Raw genomic sequence first — 23,277 nt, 5'->3', positions numbered from 1 at the left:
CCACCACCCGCCTCCCCCAAACCCCAGTTATGGATTGCAAGGGTGCCCTCTAGTGAGCAGGATGGAATATTTCCTTTCCTTGAAAGATGTTTGCACCAGACAAAATCTATCATTAGAAAATGTGCCTTTCTCTTTTAGAAACACAATGCACATATGAGACATTTACATCGTCATGGAATTTCCCAGGAACATTATTCCTTCAAAGACATAATTCAAAACCAACTCCTTCTTTGAGCAGCTGGCCAGGACTTCAATTTTATTTTTATTTATTTATTCATTTTTGTCTTTTTGCCATTTCTTGGGCCGCTCCCTCGGCATATGGAGGTTTCCAGGCTAGGGGTCGAATCGGAGCTGTAGCCGCAGGCTACGCCACAGCCACAGCAACGCGGGATCCGAGCCGTGTCTACAACCTACACCACAGTTCACGGCAACGCCGGATCGTTAACCCACTGAGCAAGGCCAGGAATTGAACCCGCAATCCCATGGTTCCTAGACAGATTCGTTAACCACTGAGCCACGACGGGAACTCCCAGGACTTCAATTTTAAAATGTTCAGCTCTGCCACACAAAACCTAGTGTATTCAACAGACATGTGTAAACATGCTCCCTCTATTTTCTGAGAGGTTTTTAGGCTGAAATGTACCTCTTGAATGTTATCATTTTTCCCTTCATATTTATTGCCACAAAGGGCTCTGTCATTTATCACCAAGTCTTGAAACAAAAACAGATACTTAAATTTTCACTTAGTAAATATACTACTACCATTCTAGACTTTACATCAGTAATCAGTCGCAGCACTACTATCTTTCTGTTGAACTTTGTGAGAGTTTTTCTTGTTACATCTTTAATTATTTTAGGAGCTTTTGGGGACATTAACAGCAGGTATTCCAGAAGGACCCAAGTTTTATAGACAGATTCTTATTTCCTCCCAGGTGTCCTGGGATACGGAAAGGATGGTTTTCTTCCTGTTCTGTGTATAAGACCTGCCTTTAAGGTTGGTCAGAGATCAGTGGTAGCGTTGATGAAAGGAAAAGCCAGTCTTGTCTTTGTAGGGGTTACTGCCGCTGCTGGTTCTCCCGAGAGAGAAATTGCCAGGAATGTCAATAGATGTGTAACTACAAGAATCTTATTATAATTTGACCTGGGTTTAAGTCTCTTACGCATGGTTATGGTTCCTGATATGGAACATAAAGTGTTAGCATAATAGCATAAATATCTGAAGTTACAAAATAGGACTGTTTTGTATATGCAGCCTTCTCTGGAAGTTCTTATAGTTTTTCTAACATTCGAGTCTCATCCTGGTTATTTGCAGGATGCTCTTGCCTCTTTGCCTTCATCAGTGTCTGTGACATTAGTAAAACAACGCTTTTGAGACCAAAATACAGTTGCAGTTTCTGTGACGATTCTTGCTACGTTCAGTCCTGAAACCATCTGGAGACTCTGTCCACTCGTACACATTTATGCTAATGATACATTGATGTGGTAATCTGAAAAATAAAATCCAGCTCTAGTTATTTTATAAATTACGCATTTTAATCCATAGCTGTGTAGTTTTTAGAAACACAGTTTATTAAAATGATAGGCAATGATATGGTTCTGTTAATCAATGTTGACTTTTTCATCACTGACTCCAGTTAGAATAGTTATCTTCACATCAGCTGATGAAAGGAATCAAACTCTAGGTTTTATTGAAAATACAGTAGACTTGTGTATTAAGAAACCTTTTAAAATGTTGAAATATTGAAATCCTGTCAGCAAAGGTAAAATTGCAAACAGTTTGCCATTTATCAAGGGAATTATTTATTTATTTAGCTTTGAGAATAATGTCTTAATAGTCTTATGCAATTTCTTGTATTTATACTTCATAATCTTTCAGAGTTGAAAAGTTACTGCAAGCGCTCTGTTAAAAAAGTTGCATTTTCAAATATCGAAGAAGAGAAAATGAAACAATAAATATTAAATATTTCTGGTATTTTAAATATTTCTGGTTAACACGATGACTTGGCATTTGAACAGTCCTTAAACGGCGGCTTCAGGAAAGCATTAACAGTTCACAGCCATGTCGCACGTGAAACGGGGAACGACGGGACCTCCTCTCCTTGACCACGGCAATGAGGGAGAGTCCTTGAGAATGGCTGGTACCGTGTTGCCCTTGGAGGGGTGTTTACACGGTCTCTGATCCACCGTGGAGAAACGCATTTTGAAGTACTGCATTTCCGAATGATTTTGATACCTCATTTTGCCAAACTAAACTTCCTAAAGGAAGTCAGAACCACTAAAGGAAACTTCCTAACCTCCGTACAAGGACGTTCATAAAAGGGTCAGTTCTGATTTCAAATATTACATCTCTAAAATCCAATACAAAGATTTCTTTAGTCTAATTCTAGAATAGTTCTCAATTTAATATTCATTAAAATAAGCTTCCAAGAATACAATTAGTAGTGCAGTGTGGACCAAATGGCAGCACCATAGTGGAGAGTATACCAGATTCAGTCCAATAAAAACTACCTGTCTTTCTGCAGCTGTCAAGGCCATGGACCTCCTCTGAACATGGCTGTGTGCTAGGCCTGCTTTCAAGGTCACTTACTTCCTTTTAGCATTTGTAAATGACTATCATTTACAAATTCCGAATGACTTCTCTTTCATTGACCTCTCTGTATACTCTTCCTTTTCACTTCTCCTTTTTCCTTCCTCTTTTTATGTCTTTTAGGGCCACACCGGTGGCATATGGAAGTTTCCAGGCTAGGGGTCAAATCAGAGCTGCAGCCTCTGGCCTACACCACAGCCACAGCAACGCCAGATCCTTAACCCACTGAATGAGGCCAGGGATGGAACCCACGTCCTCATGGATGCTAGTTGGGTTCATTAACCACTGAGCTATGATGGGAACTCCCACTTTCTTTTTTTTTAGGGCTGCACCCATGGCATGTGGAGGTTCCCAGGCTAGGGGTTGAATCGGAGCTGTAGTTTGATGTAGTCACACTTGTTGATTTTTTTACTTTTGTAGCTTGTGCTTGTCATAACCACAAAATCGGTATCAAGCCTAATGACAGGGAGTCTCTCCCCGTGTTTTCTATTCTAGGAGTTTTATGGTTTCAGGTCTTACATTTAAGTCCTTAACCCATTTTAAGTTAGCTTTTTCTGAGTGATGTAAGATTAGATTCATGCAATTTAATTATTTTTCATGTGACTATCCAGTTTTCCCAACACCAGTTATTGAATAGACTGTCCTCCTGGCATTGAATATTATTGACTCCCTTGTCAAATATTACTTAACAATAAGTTTATTTATTTGGGTTTATTTCTGGGCTTGTGATTCTGTTCCATTGATCCTTGTATCTGTTTTCATACAATGCTATATACTGTTTTGATTACTATAACTTTGTAATATAGTTTGAAAGCAGCCCATTCCACTTCATTGGTTCAGCTTTGTTCTTTCTCAAGATTGATTTGGTTATTTGGGATTTTTTGTAGATCTGTGCATGTATTAGGATTACTTTTCCTATTTCTATGAAAAATAGCAGTAGAATTTCAATAGTAATTGCATTGAATGTATAGATGGCTTTGGGTCATATGGACATTTTAACAGTGTTAACACTTTGTGTCCATGAACACAGAATATCTTTCCATTTATTTGTATCTTCTTCAGTTTCTCTCATCAGTGTCTTGAAATGTTTGCTTATAAATCATTCACTTCCTCAAATTCATTGCTACGTATTTTGTTGTTTTGATGCAACTGTAAATGAGACTGTCTTTATTTCTTCTTCAGTTAATCATTGTTAGAGCACAGAAATGCCAGTTTAGATAATTGATCTGCTCATGAGCCCATCAAAAGAATATTTTTATATCATTTTTTAAAATTTTTCTGTCATTCTACTCGACACACATCCCATCTGTTGACGCATATTGTCCTTCTTTTTACTTTGTTCTTACTTTTCACATCTGGTAGTTCTTGAGGGATGAACCCCATGTGAAAGAGCAGCAGAGAATAAGTTAAATAGAGATAGCAGGATGCTGTTAGTACAAGGGGCTGAATCCATCACAAGTTGAAGGGGTGGGGATTTGGCTGTGGACATGGCTGCCTGCAGGGCTGCTGTCCCCTTGTGTGTGGCACGCTTCCTGAGGAAGTGCTGGAAGGTTTGTCGAGTGTTCCTCCCTCACCCTCATCTGTCAGCAGTCCCTGTCCCCCCGCCCCCAGCACCAGCCACGTGGTAGGTCGCTCAGAGCTTACACCCCCTCCCTTAGCAGTTAACTTCTGTATCTCCTTACCTGGTCCTAAGCCTCCGGGGTTCCCTGTGCCCTGGTCCAGCTCCTGTCTTAGGCCGTGTGCACCCCCGTGCTCAGGCATGGGGCTTTCCCAGCACCCCTCCTCTCCTTCCCGTTGCAGGTAAACTTCCTCTCATCTGGGCTTGGTCTTGGGCTGTTTGCAGGCTGCCCGCCCCTCCCTGGTGATGGAAGACTCCTGCCTGGTTTCCATGTGCCCTCCTGTCCCTGGGGTACAGAGGTTGTGCTTCTGCACCTCCCCCGTGATCTGCCAGCAGCACAGGGCTCTGGCTGTGACAATCCCTGGGGCTTGGTGCTTGTGTGGGCAGCAGGCTCTCCCTCCTGCAGGCGTGCACCCGAGGGGGTGCTTCCCGTCTCTGGTCCCCAGTCCTCCTCTGCCGCGCCGGCTGCTAGAGTTGCCTTACTTGGCAAATGAAATTATAGGATTTTACGTGTGGTAAAGAGCTTGTGAGTGCAAACACCACTTGTCCTTGAGACTCCCAGCTCCCCCAAACCAATGCACGAGTCCACACTTGGTCTTTAAGACTATGGCATTCTAGCACGTCTTCTTCCCGGTTGATGTGCCACCTGCCACGTGCGTGTGCGCACGCGGATAAAAAATAGATGAAAGGATGAAAATAGCTCATGCTTCTTATCTCCCCTTGGAAGGGCTTATAACTCTGTGGAGTTCCTTTTACTTGGTTGCGTTACAACTCAGCATTCTGATAGGTTCAAGAAAATTTATGGATTTTTTTTAAGACCATCCCGCTTTTTTTTCTCTTTGTTAGAATGGGAGTCGACATTCTTTTGCTGCGTCTTGCATTCAAAATGGGAGCGGAATTAGAAGCAAAGTAATTAAAAAGATAGGATTCTTGTTGTCAAGGACTTGCTAAGACAGGAATGTGTTCAAAAAACACTTTCATAAGAGTACGTGTCAGGTGATAGCTGAGTGACAGCGAATAGTGAACAAAGCTGGCAGAGAAGGCGAGGGGGCTGTGGACCGGGAGCGCTGGTTAAGGGTCTTGGATGTGTCTGGACCACTTCAGAGTCTTCCTGCCTGAACTCATCTCACACAGCACTCACCTGCTCAGAAACAGAATTCTGATGCTTCTGTTCAGTCTTGTTTCCTTAGCCTCCATCGCCTGAATTCGTCAGACCTCACCAAACTTGCATCATGTTAAGCTCTTGCCCTGACAGAAATAGCTCCAGAAAAGTGTGTTAACCTGCCTGCCATTTCACCCACCTGGACGTCAACACCCGTGATCATTCTGTAACTACCACCTGTTTTTAACACGAGGTTCAAATTTGCCCTTTTGAGCAAGTCTCGGGTGAATTCTCAGACCTGTATTTCCTCTGCGTCTCTGAGGGCTGACTGTCTGGTGTGATTGTGGGGAGAAGAGTTGGGATCAGGGAGCCAGAGCACCCGGGTTGGAGGCTGAGCTCTGACATGATCTAACCTTGCCCGAGAGACCTGACTTCATCAAGCTTTCGGTTCCCTAATATATAAAACCGAGAAAAGGCTCACCCACATTTGTGGTAAAGCCGTTCTTTAAAGTGTGCTGTATCAAACGTTCTAACACATTGAAGCAAGGCAGTCATGGGGAAGTCACTTTCACTCTGTGCTTCCGTTAACATCTATACAAATTACAACCCACGTTTCTGAACCTCTTTTCAAATTGTAAACCACCAGGTATTTTTAAGGTATTGACATTATAATTCTGTGTGGTAGCTTTCTTTACAATGTGTCCTCATGTTATTTCATGCAGGTATTTTTTGGCTTAGGCTGCAAAATGCATACGCTCAGGGGGTTGCTCTATACTTTGGATAAGCAAGGTTACACTCTGGACCTCAGTTACTTCAGCTCTGAAATGGGGACAGCAGCACAGCGTACCTGCTTTCAAAAACTTGATCCAGTACAAGCACCTCAATTTTATGAAGTCGAAAAAAGTGTATTTCCCCATTCGTCTTTCTATATCCTTTCTTTTTCCCTGCCTGGCCCCTTCACCCCCATGAATGTCACCTTACCCAGCATTTTGCCTCAGTATTTGTCTGCCCTCTAGTGACAGAAGTGGTAACTGCAAGGTTCACAGGTTCCTGGAGCACCAGGGACCAGCCTCACGGTTCTCTGCTCTGATGTGCTTTTGGGAAACCGAGCTGGTGAAAAGGAAGAAGACGCTCACCTCGCTTGTTGTAGGTCATACAAACTCATTTCTTGACGCCTCGTCACACACGACGTTTGACGGTGCTGTGGCCTGGGCCGCCTGCCTCTGTCGCTCTCCTTGTGGGTCCGCTCTTTCCGCTGGTCTTCTCCGACCCTTCTGTCTGCCTCACTCAGCGTCTCGCCGTAGATTGAGCTGCTCTTGTAGGAAATGTCTCTAACAGATTTCATCCTACATCAATAGCCTTTTTCTGCCTTAGTATAGTATTTTTCACATTCTCAGTAAGCATTCCTTGCTATGCAAGTACTTGTTACTTCCAGAATAATCTCTTTTTCACACATACTAGATGTGCATTCGACATTTTACATTTCCATGAAGGAAAATTTTTATTTCACATTTACGTGTGTGTCGAACCTGGTGGGAGTCCAGCTCAAGGTGTGTGACGTCCAGGTAATTACCCATCTCATTTTTAATTCTTTGCATTAGAGGGATAGAAAATGCTGCTTATTTTGTTTTCTTATGATATCTTATTGTATCCACAAAATGTACCCTTTTTTGTGTAACACTGGCTCCCAAGAGAGGTGCAAATGCTAGTAGTTATTTGCTGGTTTGCACAGCCTCTGGGTCACCGTGAATGAATGACCATGGCTAAAGTTAGAGCTGCACCAAGCCTGTACCATTCAGAAACTTCCAAACCTCCTTACTGGTCCCAGAGTTTACCATTATTTATAGGATGCAGTTACAATTCCATGCTGTTAATATTATCAGTCTGCAACCTACTTCTTAGGAATGTTACCCCTTGACATGAATCATGATCAGTATTAATGGTCACATATAAGTTTTCATCTGTGATCAAAAACCTGAGTGCAGTTATATCCATACAAAGACTATGTTTATGTGTAACTGCTTCACTATATTCAGTATTTTGGCATTTTCACCGTGTCTTTTGAAACTCCTGAGAGAACATCTTTTTCTTTTCTTTTTTATGCCCCACAGCACGGAAGACAGTAGCACACGTATAGTAGGTGCTTAATGGGTGTTTGTGGCACGAAGAGATACAAAGAATTTTTTTAAAATGAGATGTGGCTGCTACCTTATTTTCAAGGACCACACAGCGCAGCTTTCAGTAGGTCTTCAAATATTTGTTGAAGGAACAAAATAAAACCAGTGGATGGCTTTGTGTTATTCTCCATCATCGGGACCCGCCAGTCGGGGTCTGTCCCTGCCTCCGTCTCCCCGTCTACTTCTCACTGCTCACTTTTTCCTGCTGGACCTCCGATGGCCCCCACTTTCCATAACCCTTCAGAAATGTGACTGTACCCAGCCTGCGCCTTCTTAGTGTATATCTGCCATCTAGTGATCCAAAGGGTAACTGCAGGATTAATGGGCCTTCTATAACCCTGTAACACAGGCTCTAACCCACAGGGTGCCCTTGGCATCTTTGAGTCCATGTGTTTGCCCTGATCGTCCCACCACAGGACCTTTGCACATTCGTTTCCTCTTTGTGTCATCTGCTTAATACCTGCTAACTTTCAGAGCTTTTCCTCAAACATCTTTCAGGGAAAGCCTTCCCTTAACCCCCACCACCCCCCCACCCCGCCCCGGGCTAGGTCACATTCCTGGTGGCAGTCAGAGTTACGGCAGTTGGAGTTTTATGATTATTCAGTTTAACTCATGTTTCATTTACTAGACTATAATCTCCATGAGGTCAGGGAGCCTTGTTCTTGGTCGTCATCAGACCAGCATGTAGCCCAGCGCCTGGTACATAAAGACAGTTGCTTAATCTTTGTCGAATGAATGAATCTAACGCTCCGCTGTGCCTGTGGATGCTGATCATGCCTCCGACAGCCCGTTAGCAGCATGCTGTCTTCTCTACATTATCTATTTTATCAGTCTTTAAATTTACCCAAGTACCCAATAGCCCTACTATGTATGGAAGTATTCATTTATTTAGGAAAACACCAACTGCCTATTTTAAAGAATAATCTTTCATAAAAGGGTAGAACTCTGTCTTATTTGGCTCATTAGCTAAAGAGTAAACCAAGAAGATGTAAGAGACTGATGCAAAGGATCATCCAAAGAACAGACACCTCGACATCTGAGACAACTGAAACGTGTGTGCTTACAGACACCAAAACCATCACTAGTCCGCGTGGTACAAGCTGCATCTCTGTGGACAAGAAGCACTTGCGTCACTAGCAGTCTTCCTTCTGTCTCTGCAGGGCTACAAAGTGTCTGTGATGTGCAGACCTCAGAGCACCTCACAAGCCCACAGCAGCAGACAGCCCACATTCCTTGACAGGACACCAGTGACGTTGGGCCCATTTCAGTACCTTCCAGTTTTCCTGACAGTCTCCTCACTGTGTAGATTTTCTGCTCCTCTTCATTTAGTCTTGGAAGATTGTATGTATCTAGGAGTTTATTTCTTCTAGGTTGTCCACTTTGTTGGCATATAAGAGTTCATAAGAGTCTCTTATGATTCTTTATATTGGTTGTAGTTTCGCTTTCATTTCTAATTTTATTTGGGCCCTCTCTCTTTCTTGATGAGTTTGGCCAAAGGCTTATCGATTTCGTTTACCTTTTCAAAGAACCAGCTCTTTTTTCATTGATCTTTTCTGTTGTTTGTATAGCCTCTGTTTGTTTTTTGTTTTGTTTTTCCTGCTCTGATCTTTACTCTTTCCTTCCTTCTACTAACTTAGGGCTTTATGTATTCTTTTTCTAGTTTCTTTAGGTGTAGATTGTTCATAGGAGATTTTTTTTCCCTTGAGGTAAGTTTATGTTGCTACAAACTTCCCTCTTACAACTGCTTTTTCTGCATCCCATTGATTTCGGAATGTTGTTTTTTCACTTTCATTTGTTTCAAGGAACTTTTTTCTCTTTTCTCATTAACCCATTGGTTATTCAATAGCATATTGTTTAGTCTTGATGAATTTTGTTTTTTCCAGTTTTTGTCATACTTGATTTCTAGTTTCATACTGTTGTGGTCAAAAAGATGCTTGATATGATTTCAGTCCTCTTAAATTTATTGAAATTTTTTTTGTGGCCTAATATGTGATCTGTTCCCGAGAATGTTCTATGTTCCATGTGCTCTTAAATGTGTATCCACCTGGTGTAATGTGTTGTTTAAGGCCAGTGTTTCCTTATTTTCTGTCTGGATGATACACCCATTGCTGTAAGTGAGGTATTAAAGTCTCCTACCATTATTGTATTACTGTCAGTTTCTCCCTTTATATCTGTTAATAATTGTTCTATATGTTTAGGTGCTCCTTTGTAGGGTGCATATATATTTACAAACGTTGGATCACCTTCCTGGATTGACCCCTTTATCATTATGCAGGGTGCTTTCTTTTGCTGCAGTCTTTCAGAGTCTATTTTGTCTGATATGAGTGTTGTTACCCCAGATTTTGTTTCCATTTGTGTGGAAACTCTTTGCATTCCCTCACTTTGAGTCTGTGTGTGTTTTCACATTTGAGTGAATCCCTAGTAGGCTGCGTATTGTATGGGTTTTGCTTTTGCATCAGTTCAGCCATTCTGTATCTTTTGATTGGAGTATTTAGGCTGTTTAAAGTGATTATTGATAGGTATGCACTTGCCATTTTGTTCATTGGTTTGTGGTTGCTTTTGTAGTTCTTCATTGTTCCTTCTTCCTCTTAGTCTCTCCTCTTGTGGCTTGATGGTTTTCTTTAGTGTTAAGTTTGGGTTTTTTTCCCTTCTTATTTTTTGTGTTATCTATTATAGGTTTTTGGTTTGTGGTTCCTCTGAGTTTCAGGTGTAACAACCTGTGTATACAGCAGTCTAAGTTGTTGGTTACTTAACTTCAAAGACATTCTTAAAACGCTGTATTTTTACCCCCTCCCACACACACACGTGCACACACATTTTTGGCACATTTTATATCTATGTTTGGGTATCTCTTACCTACTTATTGTAGGAAACAGCTGATTTTACTACCTCTTTTAACATCATTCCTGTTTTGTCAGTGCCTGATCCACTCACTGTGTTTAACTATGTTTGCTTTTACTAGTGAGATTTTTGTCATATATTTCCTTATTTCGAGTTGTGGCCTTTTCCACTTAAGGAAGTTCCTTTAACATTTCTTGTGTGGCTGTTCAATGGTGATGAACTTCTTTAGCTTCTTTTTGTCTGGGAAACTTTATTTCTACTTTAACTCTAAATGATAACCTTAGCAGGTAAAGTATTCGTGGTTTTAAAGTTTTTTTCCTTTCAGTTACTTTGACGATATCATACTTGTTCCTTCCGTCCTGCACATTTTCTGCTGTGCCGATGGTCTGTATGAAGGTTTCCTTGTATATAAATAGTATTTTTTCCTGATTTTAAAATACTCTCTTTACCTTTTGACATTTTAATTTTGCTTTGTCTTGTTTGGGTCTCTTTGGGCTCATCTTGTTTGATATTCTGTTTCTTTCTGGACTGGGATGGGCAGGCCTCCGGGTGCCAGGGAGATAGATGGAGAGAGTGTCAGAAAGGGCACCACTAGCACTGGGCCAGCTGGGAAGAGAATAATAATAAAAAAACAGTGCCCACCGGCACTCTGGCCCCTGAAGAAGGTTCTAACAGACCCTGCCGCCTCGACCCTCACCCTGAAGTTAGTAAATCTTCACGTACCACCCAGGTGCTTTTCCAACCACGGCACCTGCCCTGGGACTCAGTGTGTGTGTGTGTGTGTGTGTGTGTGTGAGCCCTTTACAAGCGGAATCTTGGTTCCCCACAGCTCCCCAGCTCTCCTGGATGTGAGCCGCACCAGATAGGGGGCTTATCTCCCCGTGCTGGTCCCCACCACCCCCATGTGGGGGCTCCATCCCCCCACTCCTGGGGGAGGACCTCTTGCTTATGGGTCCTTGTGAGCCTGTCCCTGCCCCTCCCACCTGTCTCCACGGGTGTGTTCTCTGTCTCCTTAGATGAAGAAGAGCCGTTCTGCTGGTCCTCAGGTCGTCCTCAGATGGCTCATCACATGTGTCATTGTAGTTTTATGTGTTTGTGAGATGAGATGCATTTGTGGCCGAGGCAAATGCAAGGTCTTTCTACTCTGCATCTCGGTCTGCTTTTTTGGGAACAGGTAACAAAAACTAAAAATTATTTTATTTTCTTGTGGGATAAACAGTTGATGTGATTCAAACATGCAGAAGTAAAGAGACGCTTCTCAGAATTCCCAGGCACCTTTGAGGACAGCTTCAACAATTGTCAGCTTGTGGTCAGTCTTATTTCCGTGCCAGCCTTACCATGGTCACTCCCCACCACTGGATTAATTTGAAGTAAATATCCAAGAGCATGTCATTTCGCCTGCAGGTATTTCAGGATACACCTGAAAAGATAATAAGAACTATTTCAAAGACACGATCATGGTATACTTCAAAGATGGGATAGAGTGAAGCTTGGGAAGAGTAGTAACTGTCATGGGTTGAGCCACATCAAATCTATGCAAACGATGATAACTTTTTAGGAACCCGCATGGCTTACCTCTAGAGACTGTTAGGACATGAGCTCATTGCTCTAAAAATGGTTAAATAAAAGGAAAGAATCAAGGAGCTATCCTGTTTTTCCCATACACACTGCATTTCAGGATAGCTAAATAGTTTTTGTTTTTTTATTTGTCTTTTTGCCTTTTCTATGGCCACACCCACGGCATATGGAGGTTCCCAGGCTAGGGGTCTAATCAGAGCCAGAGCTGTAGTTGCCAAGCCTAGGCCAGAGCCACAGCAACGCAGGATCCAAGCCACGTCTGCAACCTACACCACGCTCACGGCCACGGCGGATGCTTAATGCACTGAGCAAGGCCAGGGATCGAACCCGCAACCTCATGGTTCCTAGTCAGATTCCTTAACCCCTGAGCCACCACGACAGGAACTCTGGGATAGCTAAATAGTTAATAAGACAGTTCTTTATAGAATGCCAACCAATAAATACAAAGGAGATGCTTCTGAAGAGCATAATTTTGAAGCTCCTGTTGGAATAATGGATGTAGCCAGTGGTTATTACAGGATGCTAAAACCATCAAGTGAAAAGCTGATAAAATTTATGATGGGTGGACCAGCCACCCATGCCTGAGGCCATTAATCCACCTGAGAACCACAGAGCCGTCCAAACACCGCGTGTGTGTGTCTTCATGTGATAAGAAACACGGATCAACACCTCAGGGACATTCTTGCCAAAAACAGAGGAGAAACCCAGACGCTGAAGCTCACCAAGCTTCTGGATGTAACTGCCAGTCTTCAGGAAACGAGGGTGAACCACCTGTTGAAAGGACACAACCGGCGTGAAAGCAGGGGACGGTGCCAGCGGTCATCATCCTCTGAGACGCGACCTCCCGGCCACTTACGTGCCAACCTCGTTACAGTTCTGGTCCAAGCCGAGTAAAACATTCTGGGAAATAGGGAATATGAGACACTAAAGAGTAGTTATTAATGTGTTGTGTGTGGTCACGCTGTCTTGGTTGCGCTACAACGTATCTTTAGCTGTTAAAGACACGCAATGAAGTAGTTACAAGGGACATGATGGGCTGTCTAGGATTTGATTCAGAACCTTAATATTCAGTCTGTGACGTCCAGATTCAGCAGCCCTAACCTCACCTGAGAGCTTGTGAGAGAGGCAGAAACTCTGAACTTCCGTGAGAGCAGGACCTGCATTTTTACTAACCTCCACGCAGCTTAGATGGGTATTAATTGAGAAGCACTGTCTTAAAATACTTGGTGTGAGGGAGTGTGTGGGTGGGGGATAAAAGAAACAAGGCTGCAGAGTTCCCGCTGTGGCACAGTGGGTTAAGAGCCCAACTGCAGCAGCCCAGGTAGCTGTGGAGACGCAGGTTCAATCCCTGGTCTAGCGCAGTGGGTTAAAGGATCTGGCATTACTGAGGCATAGGTTACAGCTGTGGTTCAGATTCGGTACCTGATCTGAGAACTTCCATATGCCTCAGGTGCGACCATAACATTTTTTTAAAAAAGAAAAGGTTGCAAATATTGATCATTATTAAACCTGGGGGAGAGGTGCACAGTGAAGTGATTGATTTTAGGTCAAATATTCCTAAATCAGGGACCAAGAACCTGGGAGATTGTGGATAACTGTACATTTTCATCCCCGTGACTTGGTTTTTGTTCATTGGTTCAAGTGGGAATAAGCATTGTGACACATGTCGCCTGATCACATCCTCCCCTTCTTCCTGCCTCGCCTGTCATGTTGGGTCATATTCAAAAGCCCCGGATGCATATTTCTTTTAAAAGTATTCCTTACCAAATCAAAGTTTTTTTGTTTTTTAATGTATGAAAGAGACATGTATTAACTACTAATGCTACGGTGTCGATTCCTCTCCAGCCACACGTCAGAAGGCCTCTTAAGAGCCTGGATGGAGGTCTGGGTGATGACGACGACGATGACATGGAAAGAGCAAGCAAGTGAGTCGCAGTCTGGGTGTTGTGTCAAGCGGTGTGGCTCAATGCCAGAGTCTTTAGGTCGCAGGAGGCATCTCGGAGATGAGACCTGCTCCGTGGCAGCGTCCTCCAGCACAACATCCGGTGCCTGCCGAGAGTCTCACAGGGCCGTGAAGTCCTGATAGGAAAGCAAGACACCCCTGACTTATCTTGTTCTTGAAAAGCAGTGATGCCTGCAGAAGGGATAGTGTTAAAGGGAAACCGGAAGCCCCCTAAGTTAGACTCCTCCCCTGCTACTGAAAGGGGCGGGTTAAATGTGGGGAACGGCGGTGACAGTCCATTGAAACAGATCAGACGTGTGGGGTGGGACCTAAGTCGACGGCGCTATCAGAAGAGGAAAAATTAATGCAAAGTGTTAAGCATTAATTTTAACATAAGGGAAATAACGGTATACGTTGAACTTTTTAAACACATTTAAGATACTTGGGGATGACAAAATTGACATTCTTTTTTCTGCATTAAGTATATCTTTGTATATGTAAAGGAATATGCATTCTGTAAAATAATTGAACAGATAAAAGGAAATACTGAAAGGGACCTTGGACCATAGCAAACTTCCCAGGTGTTCAGTATGATTCTTTTTTTTTTTTTTTGGGGGGGGGGGGTCTTTTTAGGGCTGCACCCGTGGCATACGGAGGTTCCCAGGCTAGGGGTTGAATAGGAGCTGCAGCTGCCGGCCTACACCACAGCCACATCAATACCAGATCCAAGCCGTGTCTGCAACCTAGACCATAGCTCACAGCAACACCAGATCCTTAACCCACTGAGCAGGGCTAGGAGTTGAACCTGTGTCCTCATGGATGCTAGTCAGATTCATCTGTTTCGCTGAGCCATGATGGGAACTCTCCCAGTCTGATATTTCTAAGGCTAATGTGCCATATTGCACAGAATCAGACTGTGTGACAAGCCCTGCCTGTGCTGCCAGACTGATAAGGTACCATAAACCTCCGCGTGTCCTTCTTAACTCACATCCTCAGGATTTCCAGCACCCGAATGGTAGGTGCATCACTCTAAGGACTTTGGCCACGAACCAGCCCTTGTACAGAAATGCCTCTCTGGGTTTAAAGGCTCTCGTGGGCTGACAGCCGCTGGAGGGCGGTTGCTGGTAGGTGGTGGCACACGCGGTCAGGTAGCCACTGGTGGGCCCTCTTCCTCCTCAGGTTGTCTTCCGAAGACGGGGAAGAAGCTTCTGCTTATTTTTATGGAAGCGACGACTCTCTGGACACGAGAGGGAAGACTGCCTCCTCAGGTGAGATGGACTTGCTAGGAGAGATCCTAGACACGCTGAGCACGCACAGCTCGGACCCGGGGAAGCTGGCCGCGGCCAAGAGCCTGGATTTCTTCAGATCGATGGACGACATCGACTACAAGCCCACGGTGAGCCGACTTCACCTTTCTTACCCTCGCGGTGGCTGCCCAGCGGCATGGCCTCGTGGTAGGAGCGTTTGACCTCTAATCCGTACGTGTCTCAGCTACTAAACGAGGCTAAACCTTCATCATTAGTTATTTCTGGTAGCAGAATTCCAGCATCTTGCCTTGTACTGAGCCGGTTCTGATGGTTATTGTCAGGAACTGAAATCTCTCGTCAAGCGGTAATATCTTCCCACAACCTCATTTTACAGTTGTCTTTTCTAGAGAACTTCTAAATGTGAATTGTTCCCACTTTTCTTTTTTGTATTTTCCGGATCTTCAAAAAAAAAATTAATGTATTAATTCAAATACTGTTTCATTGTATTGCTTCACAAATGAACAAAACTTTAAACAAATTGAACCAGATGCTTTAAAAACATGAGAGTGAAATATTTTCAACTCTATTTTGATTATAATAATTCCAGAACTTGGCATTGACTATATCATAGTTTCTGTGTTTTTCAGTGGGTTTTCTGCAAATCTTTTCCCAGCTTTTTTGCAGTATAATGACAACAGTTGTATGTATTTAAGGTGTACAACTGGATGTTTTCACACACGTTGTCAGAGGTCACAACGCAGCTTGTGACCCCCTCCCACGGTTACCTTTTCTTCTTTCTTGGAAGTGAGAGCCCCCAAGAGCTCCCCTCTTGGCAGACCTCATGCACATGACTCAGTGTTGCTGCGTCTGCTCACCGTGCTGTGCATCAGAGTTCCAGAACTTTCTCTGCTTGCAGAGCAAATTCGGCACCCTTCCGGTGGTCGGTCCCCCACCTGTTAGGCGCGAGTCGGCTTCAGACCCCGCCCGGAAGGGAGATCACGCTGCAGCTGTGCGTCTGCATCTGGCTCATTTCACCCAGCGTAACGCCCTCCGTGGCGCGTACAACCCCTCCGCCTTGTGGCACATGGCAAGGCTTCCTCCTCTTCAGAAGCCGCACAACGCACGTTTGTGTGTCCTCATTTCCTTACCCTCCGTCATCAGTGGCACTGAGCCCTCCGCGCAGCGTCCCCGTGGTGAGCGGGGCGAGCGACCCCATCAGGAGGCTGTTTTCTCTCTGTGCTCCGTACCCGGAGCGGGTGGCAATGGGAGCACCTCTGCACCCGTCTCTGCAGCGGCTGCCCCAGGTCACACCCCACCAGCAGGGCGTGAGCGCTCTTTCTCCACACCCTCACCGGTACTTGCAGTCTAGCTTGACTTTTCCGGGTCACACGTGCAGGGACGTGGGACCCGGCATCCGCCTTGCAGTACCGTTGGGGCAGAGGGTTCAGGCTGCTGCTGCCACATCTCCTCGGGAGGGCCGTCCAGCCCCAGCCTCTCCATTTCAACATGGAGAAAGTCCTGCTGAAGTTGCTCTAACTTGATTGAGTTTTTTCTAAACGCGTCGTTTCTTTTGCAGAATAAACCCAGCGCGCCCAGTGAGAACAACCTGGCCCTGCTCTGCGGTGCTTCTGGCGACCAGGCCGAGTGGCACCTGGGGCAGGATGACAGCGCCGTCCACGGCCGGCACCTGCCCCCCTCTCCCAGGAAGCGGGCGTCCTCCGGCGCCTTGAGGGAGTCTCTGTTCAGCCTGACGGAGGAGAACAACGAGAAGCCTCTCGGTGATGGGAGCGGGCCCGCGGATCCGGACCGGCCAGTCCCTCCCGCAGGCCTGGACGTGCAGCTGGCCCCGCCCGAGGCGGCCCAGACGGCGCGGAAGGAAATACTAAGCCAGACCTCGGACGACCTGCCGGTGCCCAGCCTCGGGCGGCGTCCCTCCACTTTTGTTCCTTGGGAGAAAGAGGGCAGAGAAGCCCAGGAGCCTTCAGAAGGTTCTGGGCTGCTGCAGGAAGTAGTGTCCTTGTGTCACATAACATCCGCCTTCCACCAGGACTCAGACGTGACAGAAGGAAAAGCACGGGGAAACCAAGCTTAAATCAACAACCGGGAGTCAGTGGCTTGCATCCAGCCGTCTGTGGAGACCCTCTGGGGTCGCACGTAACCTAAACGGCCATTCGCAGGAAGGACGACTCTTCCGGCCACCTGTTATTTGTCCCCCCCGCCCCCAACTCGTGGTACCTAGATCATTGATTTTTAAAAGTAAAGCTAATTCTCCTACTGTGCTCTTAAATCAGGCACTAGTTTGTATGTGTGTTGAAAGTGTATGTTGAACATCTGATTTTCCCAGTAACTGGTGCTTAATGCCACTGATTTTATTTCACCTAAGGCTGCGTATACACCCTTGCACATCACCGGTAGCTGCCAGTCATCTGGTTGAGCACGAACCGAACCGGCCAGGATGGCAGAACCCATCAGAACTCCCCCGAAACTGCTGACCCACTAACTGCCTTAATCTTAAGCCTCTAATAAGTATTCTTAGGTAATTTATGGAATTACATGTCAGTTTTGAAAGATGAGTTACAAGTGTTCTACGGAGCAATAATGCCTTTTTCTAGTCATTGAATCAAGGACAAAATTCATTTTTTCCAAGTTGAAAAGCGCTCTGGTGGACACTGCAGCCTTGTTTTGCAGAAAGTATACATAGGTACACACTGACCTGTGCTCAGTGAGAGGAGTGCAGTGCTGAAATTACAATGTGAACTCGACGACTGCTGTTTACAGATGACACTTTAAATTTCTCCGTCTCTCCGAATGCCTTTCCTAACAGGAGTCACCCCCAGAAAACCAAATGCAACGTGAACTCTCCCGATTAAAAGCGTTCCCCTCTCGCTCTTTCCACAGCAGTAATTAATTCTCCACCATCAGAACGCGTGGCAGCGCCTCATCTTTACTTGTCGCAGTCGCTGGCTTTCTCTTTGGGGCGTTTCCGCTTTGCAGGCTGTGTGGACAAAGCCCAGAGCCCTCCCCGCCTGCCCTCGGCCCCGCTGTTGCTCCTTCTGCTCAGGACCGAGCCGCGTGCATTTTCCTCCGTTTTTCCCTGAGGCCCTGTCCCCGTCCTGGGATCCCGCCGGGGGTGACGGTAGCCTCTGCCGTGACCGGTTCTCAGACTTTCGTCTCTGCTGCCCCGACAGCTGCTCAGAGGCCGTGGAGGTGTCTGCCTGATGTTCTCCTGACTGCATGGGATCATGGCAGGGGGAGGGGAGCCCGAGGAAAAGTGCCGTCTCCTGTCCCCACGCTCTGCGAATGTTAGTGTGACCTTGGTCACTGGCTGATGCAGCATGTGGGGGTCGCTCCCGGTCCCCTGTGGCCTTTGGAAGGAAGTCCCTGCGCACAGCCACCCAGAGATTGTCTCTTCTCTCTCCCATTCACTGTCCCACTTTGAGTGTCACCTGAGGAGCAATTGGGCATTTGGTGGCCTCACGATTGGCTAGATTGTCAGGGATGATCAGGGAAAAAAAAAAAAAAACAGTGATGTTTGGGTTAATTTGTTGTTAGTATGTTCAATACATAGACTCTGTAATCCCCAATCACAATTTTTAAGTTCTTGTTTTAGGAAAGCTAGGTGAGAAAGCATTCCAGAACCCCCATCAAGACTCTGCTCTCAAATATTTGCTGAAATCAGAATTTAATTTTCAGTTAAAGAAAATCCTGGAAGGGGATATGTTAAAATCATTGCTTAAAAATAGCTACTTAGATCAGTCTTGTAAGTTAAAGAAAATGACCAAGTTTTTAAAAGTACATTCCAAAATCTAAATGGATGTGTTTTATTTGGGCAATTAACCCATTTTTTGTTTATGAAGACAAATCTTGTTTTCTTTATAAGGATGGACTCCGTACATATTAAGGAAAAAAATTTTTTTTTAACGCCAAAGCTGAGACTCAAGGGTCTTTGAAATTTTGCCTTGATATACTCATTAGGAAATTCCATGTAATTTTGTTGAAGTATGTTAGAAAGGCATCCCACGTGAGAAGGAAAAACTGTCATTCTGGTTGTTAACCTGCTGGACAAATATTCCTAATTTTTGAAAAGAATGTAAAGCCACCCTTTAACGTGATTGTTGGTACTTTGCCCTTGAGAATCCAGAGTCTGGAAAATGGGCCCGTTGTGAGTGTAACAGAGGCAAAATGGGGGTTTTAGTCCATTTGCTCACTAAGCTTCATGGTCTCAGAAACAGGAGTTCTTTTTCTGTCTTTCAGTCACTTCACCAGATGTCTGACTGCACTACTGTGTGTGGTGAGGGATGTATCCCCTGACAAGTGACATTTGTGTCACTTAAATCGGATCTTAAATCGGATTTGTGCCTTAACTTACAAAATCAGCTCTTACATCCCACGCTCCAAACAAAAGCAAAAACTCTCCATGTTATTCTTGAAGAGAATCCAAAAGACTAGTAGCAAGTATTCCCATTTCAGACCATTTGTATTTTGAGTATTCAAAGTCTGCTCTTAAACTAGACTCCCAGTGTTAGGTTGGCTACAGGGAAATGAAGTGAAATTAAGATGAGTTCTGAAATAAAAGTATTACCTTATTTCCCTACTATGTTCATATTTGCTATTTTAACCGAACCAGGTATTTGTAAATGCCTCTGTGGTTTGAATTCTTCTCCTCCCCCTAAAGCAGCAACCCCTGTTCTACAAACAGAATTGTATAAACACATCAGACCTCCGGCTCTGGTATCCAGGCTTTATCCCACCCCAGCTTTTAGCCTCTTGCCCTCATTACTGCATCCATGGCATTTCAGGGGACAGAAATGTGAATTAGGAGCTACTGTTTTGCTAAGTGAGAGTATTTATTGTTAAGTGATATATTTGCATGGTTACCTACTTGAGCATATTTTAGAAAAGCACCAAAATATAACATGATTATTTTCCTGATTAAAAAATCAGTCATTCACTTAGGAAACATTTATTGACTCTTTGTGCCAGTTACATGCAAGATCCAGTAACTGCGGATGTGGGAGAATAAACGAATTGACCTAGTTCCCGTTCCGAAGAACTAATTACAAGGCAAAGGAACCGCCCATCTCTGCTAATAATAACGTATTCTGCTTTGAAGTTATTCAGTCCCAATTTGATCACCAGAAAAGATCTTTTAAAAGCTGCTTGATCTAAAACATGCTCTAAGTGCAGAACCATTGTACCGCCTCTAATTTCACTAACCGCCTCTTCTCTCGATGGTACGAAGTACGGGAATGCTGCTAGCCGAGATGACCTGCCTCTACAGGACAGATGCAGAGACTCTTAGAGCTGCGTGTTCTTGTTCCTCTGGCTTTTGTCATCACCCAGGTCCCCTCTTGCAGGCAGCAAGGCTCCGAGCGGGAACGATGCTCCCGGGAACTGCTAGGGCCACCTCTCTCCCTTCCGCGGTAACCCAGCACGCGGATGCCTGCTGAGGCGGTCTCGTTGCACCATCTTCGTCTTGGAAACAGCATTCTCTAGAAACACCCCCACACACACTTAAACTAAAACTGTAAGTGCCCGTGCTGTGCTTAGGATTCTGTGTTCATATCCTAATAAAAAGGACCCAGGAATGCTAGGAAAGAAGTTTTCTGAAATAAGGTGAAGAAGTAGACTGCGGAGCAAAAGGACAAAGCTGTGACGAGTCTCATCATGAGTAGATCTTCCGTCTTTTCTAGAAAATCTGGATTTTCAGGAAAAGATTTCTTTTCACAAATAAATTTTCTAATGTGAATTCCATTTTGTTTTTAGCATAAACGATCCTGATTCTGGGTAGGTATTGGTCGATCAGAATATAAATTTAAGAATGTAAAATGAATACCAAACCCAATGCCTCCAAAGCACTTCTTCACGTAGGAACTGGTTTTTACCAACTCTCAGTATTGACGTCTTTCCTGTGTCAAGCCCGGAGAATCTGTATTCTGTTTCTTAAAGTTTAAGAGGCAGAGTTGTTCTGAGCAAATCAGTTCACAGTTTGATTTGGTCAAGATAGGAAATTAGGTGCATTTAGGAAGAAACATTTTATTTTGAAAATGATAGGATTTGTGCAATATTTTTCTTGCATAATTTAGTTCATATAAATCTGCACATCTGCTGCTCTAGCAGGTGCCTTAAGGTCATATTTTTCAGTATTTGTGTAAAACAATATGTAGCAATGTTCTATGTGATTTTAGAAAAAATTCTTTATACTGTTGGCAAGAGAAATGTTTTTGTTTATTTAAAATAATTATGACTATTGCATTATTGTATCATAACTAACTGCCTCAGCAACAATAAATATGCAATAAGAAAATCCTGAACCTTAGCTCTAGTATTGATAATACTGTTACTTTAGAAGAAATGTAGATAGTGCAAAATGCTGACTCTTCATGCGTACGTTTAACAGCTCCTTGGTTCTGTACCACGTAAATCTAGATGGCATTTGTATGGTGATGACAACACATACGTCGATTGTAATATCCTCTGTGATGAATCTTCAGATTTATAAAGGGCATTGCCAATACTCTGTCTGTAAATTAAGTTAATTTTTGTATAGTGTACAGTTTGTTTAACCTTAGAGCTTCTATAGATTTCTACTTTTTATTGTACTTGAATGAGGCAGAAAAGCACTGTGGAAAATCTGTAGCTCTAGGTGCAAGACACAAACATACCAAAAAAAAAAAAAAACAAAGCACGGTACTCCTGGACGGCTGCTCTCCCCGATGCCTGCCGTCCAGAAAGCTCTGTTCTTTCAAACCGTACTTAGTGATTTAAAATACACAATCTTTTATCCTAAAAGATTGCCAAGTCACAAATGATTACCTCTTCCACACGCTCAGCCTCTGAGTCTCTTCGTCTCTGTGTCACTTCGTGTCTCAGAAGAGCCTTGTCGAGGACATGACAGACCCACTCTGGCTGATGACGCGACGTGCAGCATGGGACGAGGTCAGGGCTCTGTGCCTCCTAAATGCTCCGGGTGTGTCCCTCCAACAGTCCAGTTTCCATGGGGACTATTTAATCATCATACACCAAAAATGATATCTCTTGAATCTGTCATGATTCAGTACATACAGCAATGCCTACAACAGCCAACAGGCATGAACTGCATGAAGCCTGTAGCTTAAAACACATAAAGTTTTTTTTTTTTTACGCAAAAGGTACATAGGGGTTAAAAATTGAACTTTTCCAAAGCTTATTTCTCTGGCTTTAAATGCATAACTGTTTGAAAGGACTGAAAACCTTGAGCTTTTTGCTAGACGGGGTGACAGACATCCGTACGCACCTGCCCAGCACTGAGATGTGCTTTGCTGTCGTGCATCCTTGAGGCTACAGGAAAAATCATCTCACACGTTGACTACTATCGGGAGGACACTGTGTAGAAAAGTACTGTTTGGGGAATTTAAAAAAATATATGCAAAAGTAACTATTGGATGGACGACGCATTACCATAAAGTGCCCGAAATGCAGGTTTAAAATAAAATTGGTCATAATCGAAACGGCCTGGTGGTGACTCTTCTTTTGCGGTCCGTTCTCCCTGTCAGTGCCCCAAGGGAACCGTCCCAGGGACCCTGCGTCTCCATCTCGGAGCCGGGTAACTGCGTGGTGTGCACTGAGGCTGGAGGAGCATCCATTCTTTGGTGTCTGGTCAGCTAAGCTCATTAGAATTTGAAACCACAGAAGAGGCAGGCAGAGTGTTGCTAAGGACAGGCCCGCAGAGCAGGACCAGCCAAGCCACACAGCTGTTCACTGACCTTCCTGCAGGAGCCGGGCCGGCCAGACCCCAAGTCAAGTGCGGAAGCGGCTCCCATACGCCTCGGGAGGCCAAGTTCCTGCCAGGCCTCCAAAGGCTGCACCCAGAGCAGGCATCACTTCCAAATAAGCACACAGTTGCCTGTGGGTGCAGAATTTCTGAGACTCTTGTGCTGAACTTGTTTCCATAGAGGAAGCCAAGGTCTGACCATAAGAGAAGAGGTACTGTCCTTGGAAGCCTAAGGGTAACTCACGTCTACCCCTTCTGGACGCTGCCTGCCGCCTTCCCAGGGGGGCTGCTCGGTGCCTCTCGGTGTCTGTGTCTGAGAAAGACGTCGCGGCTTCATTTTCCACGTGCAGACACAGAAGCCCAGGTGGACTTTCCCTGTGTAAAAAAATGAAATTGAAAGACAATACACCCTTTTTAGAGTCTTATTTTGTA

At 44.5% G+C, this 23,277-nt stretch overlaps 1 protein-coding gene and 1 long non-coding RNA gene across 21 annotated transcripts in view; one reads left to right on the top strand and one right to left on the bottom strand.

Moving 5' to 3' along the window:
- The window catches only part of DENND1B (DENN domain containing 1B), a 326,057-nt gene extending 303,475 nt beyond the window's left edge, over window positions 1-22,582 (top strand). For 18 of the 20 annotated variants that reach the window (XM_084979381.1, XM_084979374.1, XM_084979370.1 and 15 more), the window contains 3 exons: window positions 13,749-13,828; window positions 15,025-15,241; window positions 16,669-22,582. In XM_084979381.1, the coding sequence (XP_084835507.1) occupies window positions 13,749-13,828; window positions 15,025-15,241; window positions 16,669-17,184 (813 nt within the window). In that variant the 3' untranslated portion in view covers window positions 17,185-22,582. Of the gene's footprint in view, window positions 1-7,418; window positions 7,600-13,748; window positions 13,829-15,024; window positions 15,242-16,668 lie in introns of those variants that run through there. The other 2 variants (XM_084979390.1, XM_084979389.1) reach the window with 1 other exon arrangement.
- The window catches only part of LOC102165783 (uncharacterized), a 49,132-nt gene continuing 45,867 nt past the window's right edge, over window positions 20,013-23,277 (bottom strand). Inside the window, exon 3 of the long non-coding RNA XR_014817537.1 lies at window positions 20,013-23,220. This is a non-coding gene — a long non-coding RNA (uncharacterized LOC102165783). The remainder of the gene's footprint in view (window positions 23,221-23,277) is intronic.

The sequence above is a fragment of the Sus scrofa genome, chromosome 10, assembly GCF_054392235.1.
Source record: "Sus scrofa isolate SSC_HxYL_T2T_F1_AM1 chromosome 10, Sscrofa_HxYL_maternal_Yorkshire_Landrace_v2.0, whole genome shotgun sequence".
NCBI classification, from domain to species: Eukaryota; Metazoa; Chordata; class Mammalia; order Artiodactyla; family Suidae; genus Sus; species Sus scrofa.
This window is presented reverse-complemented; position numbering and strand designations above follow the sequence as displayed.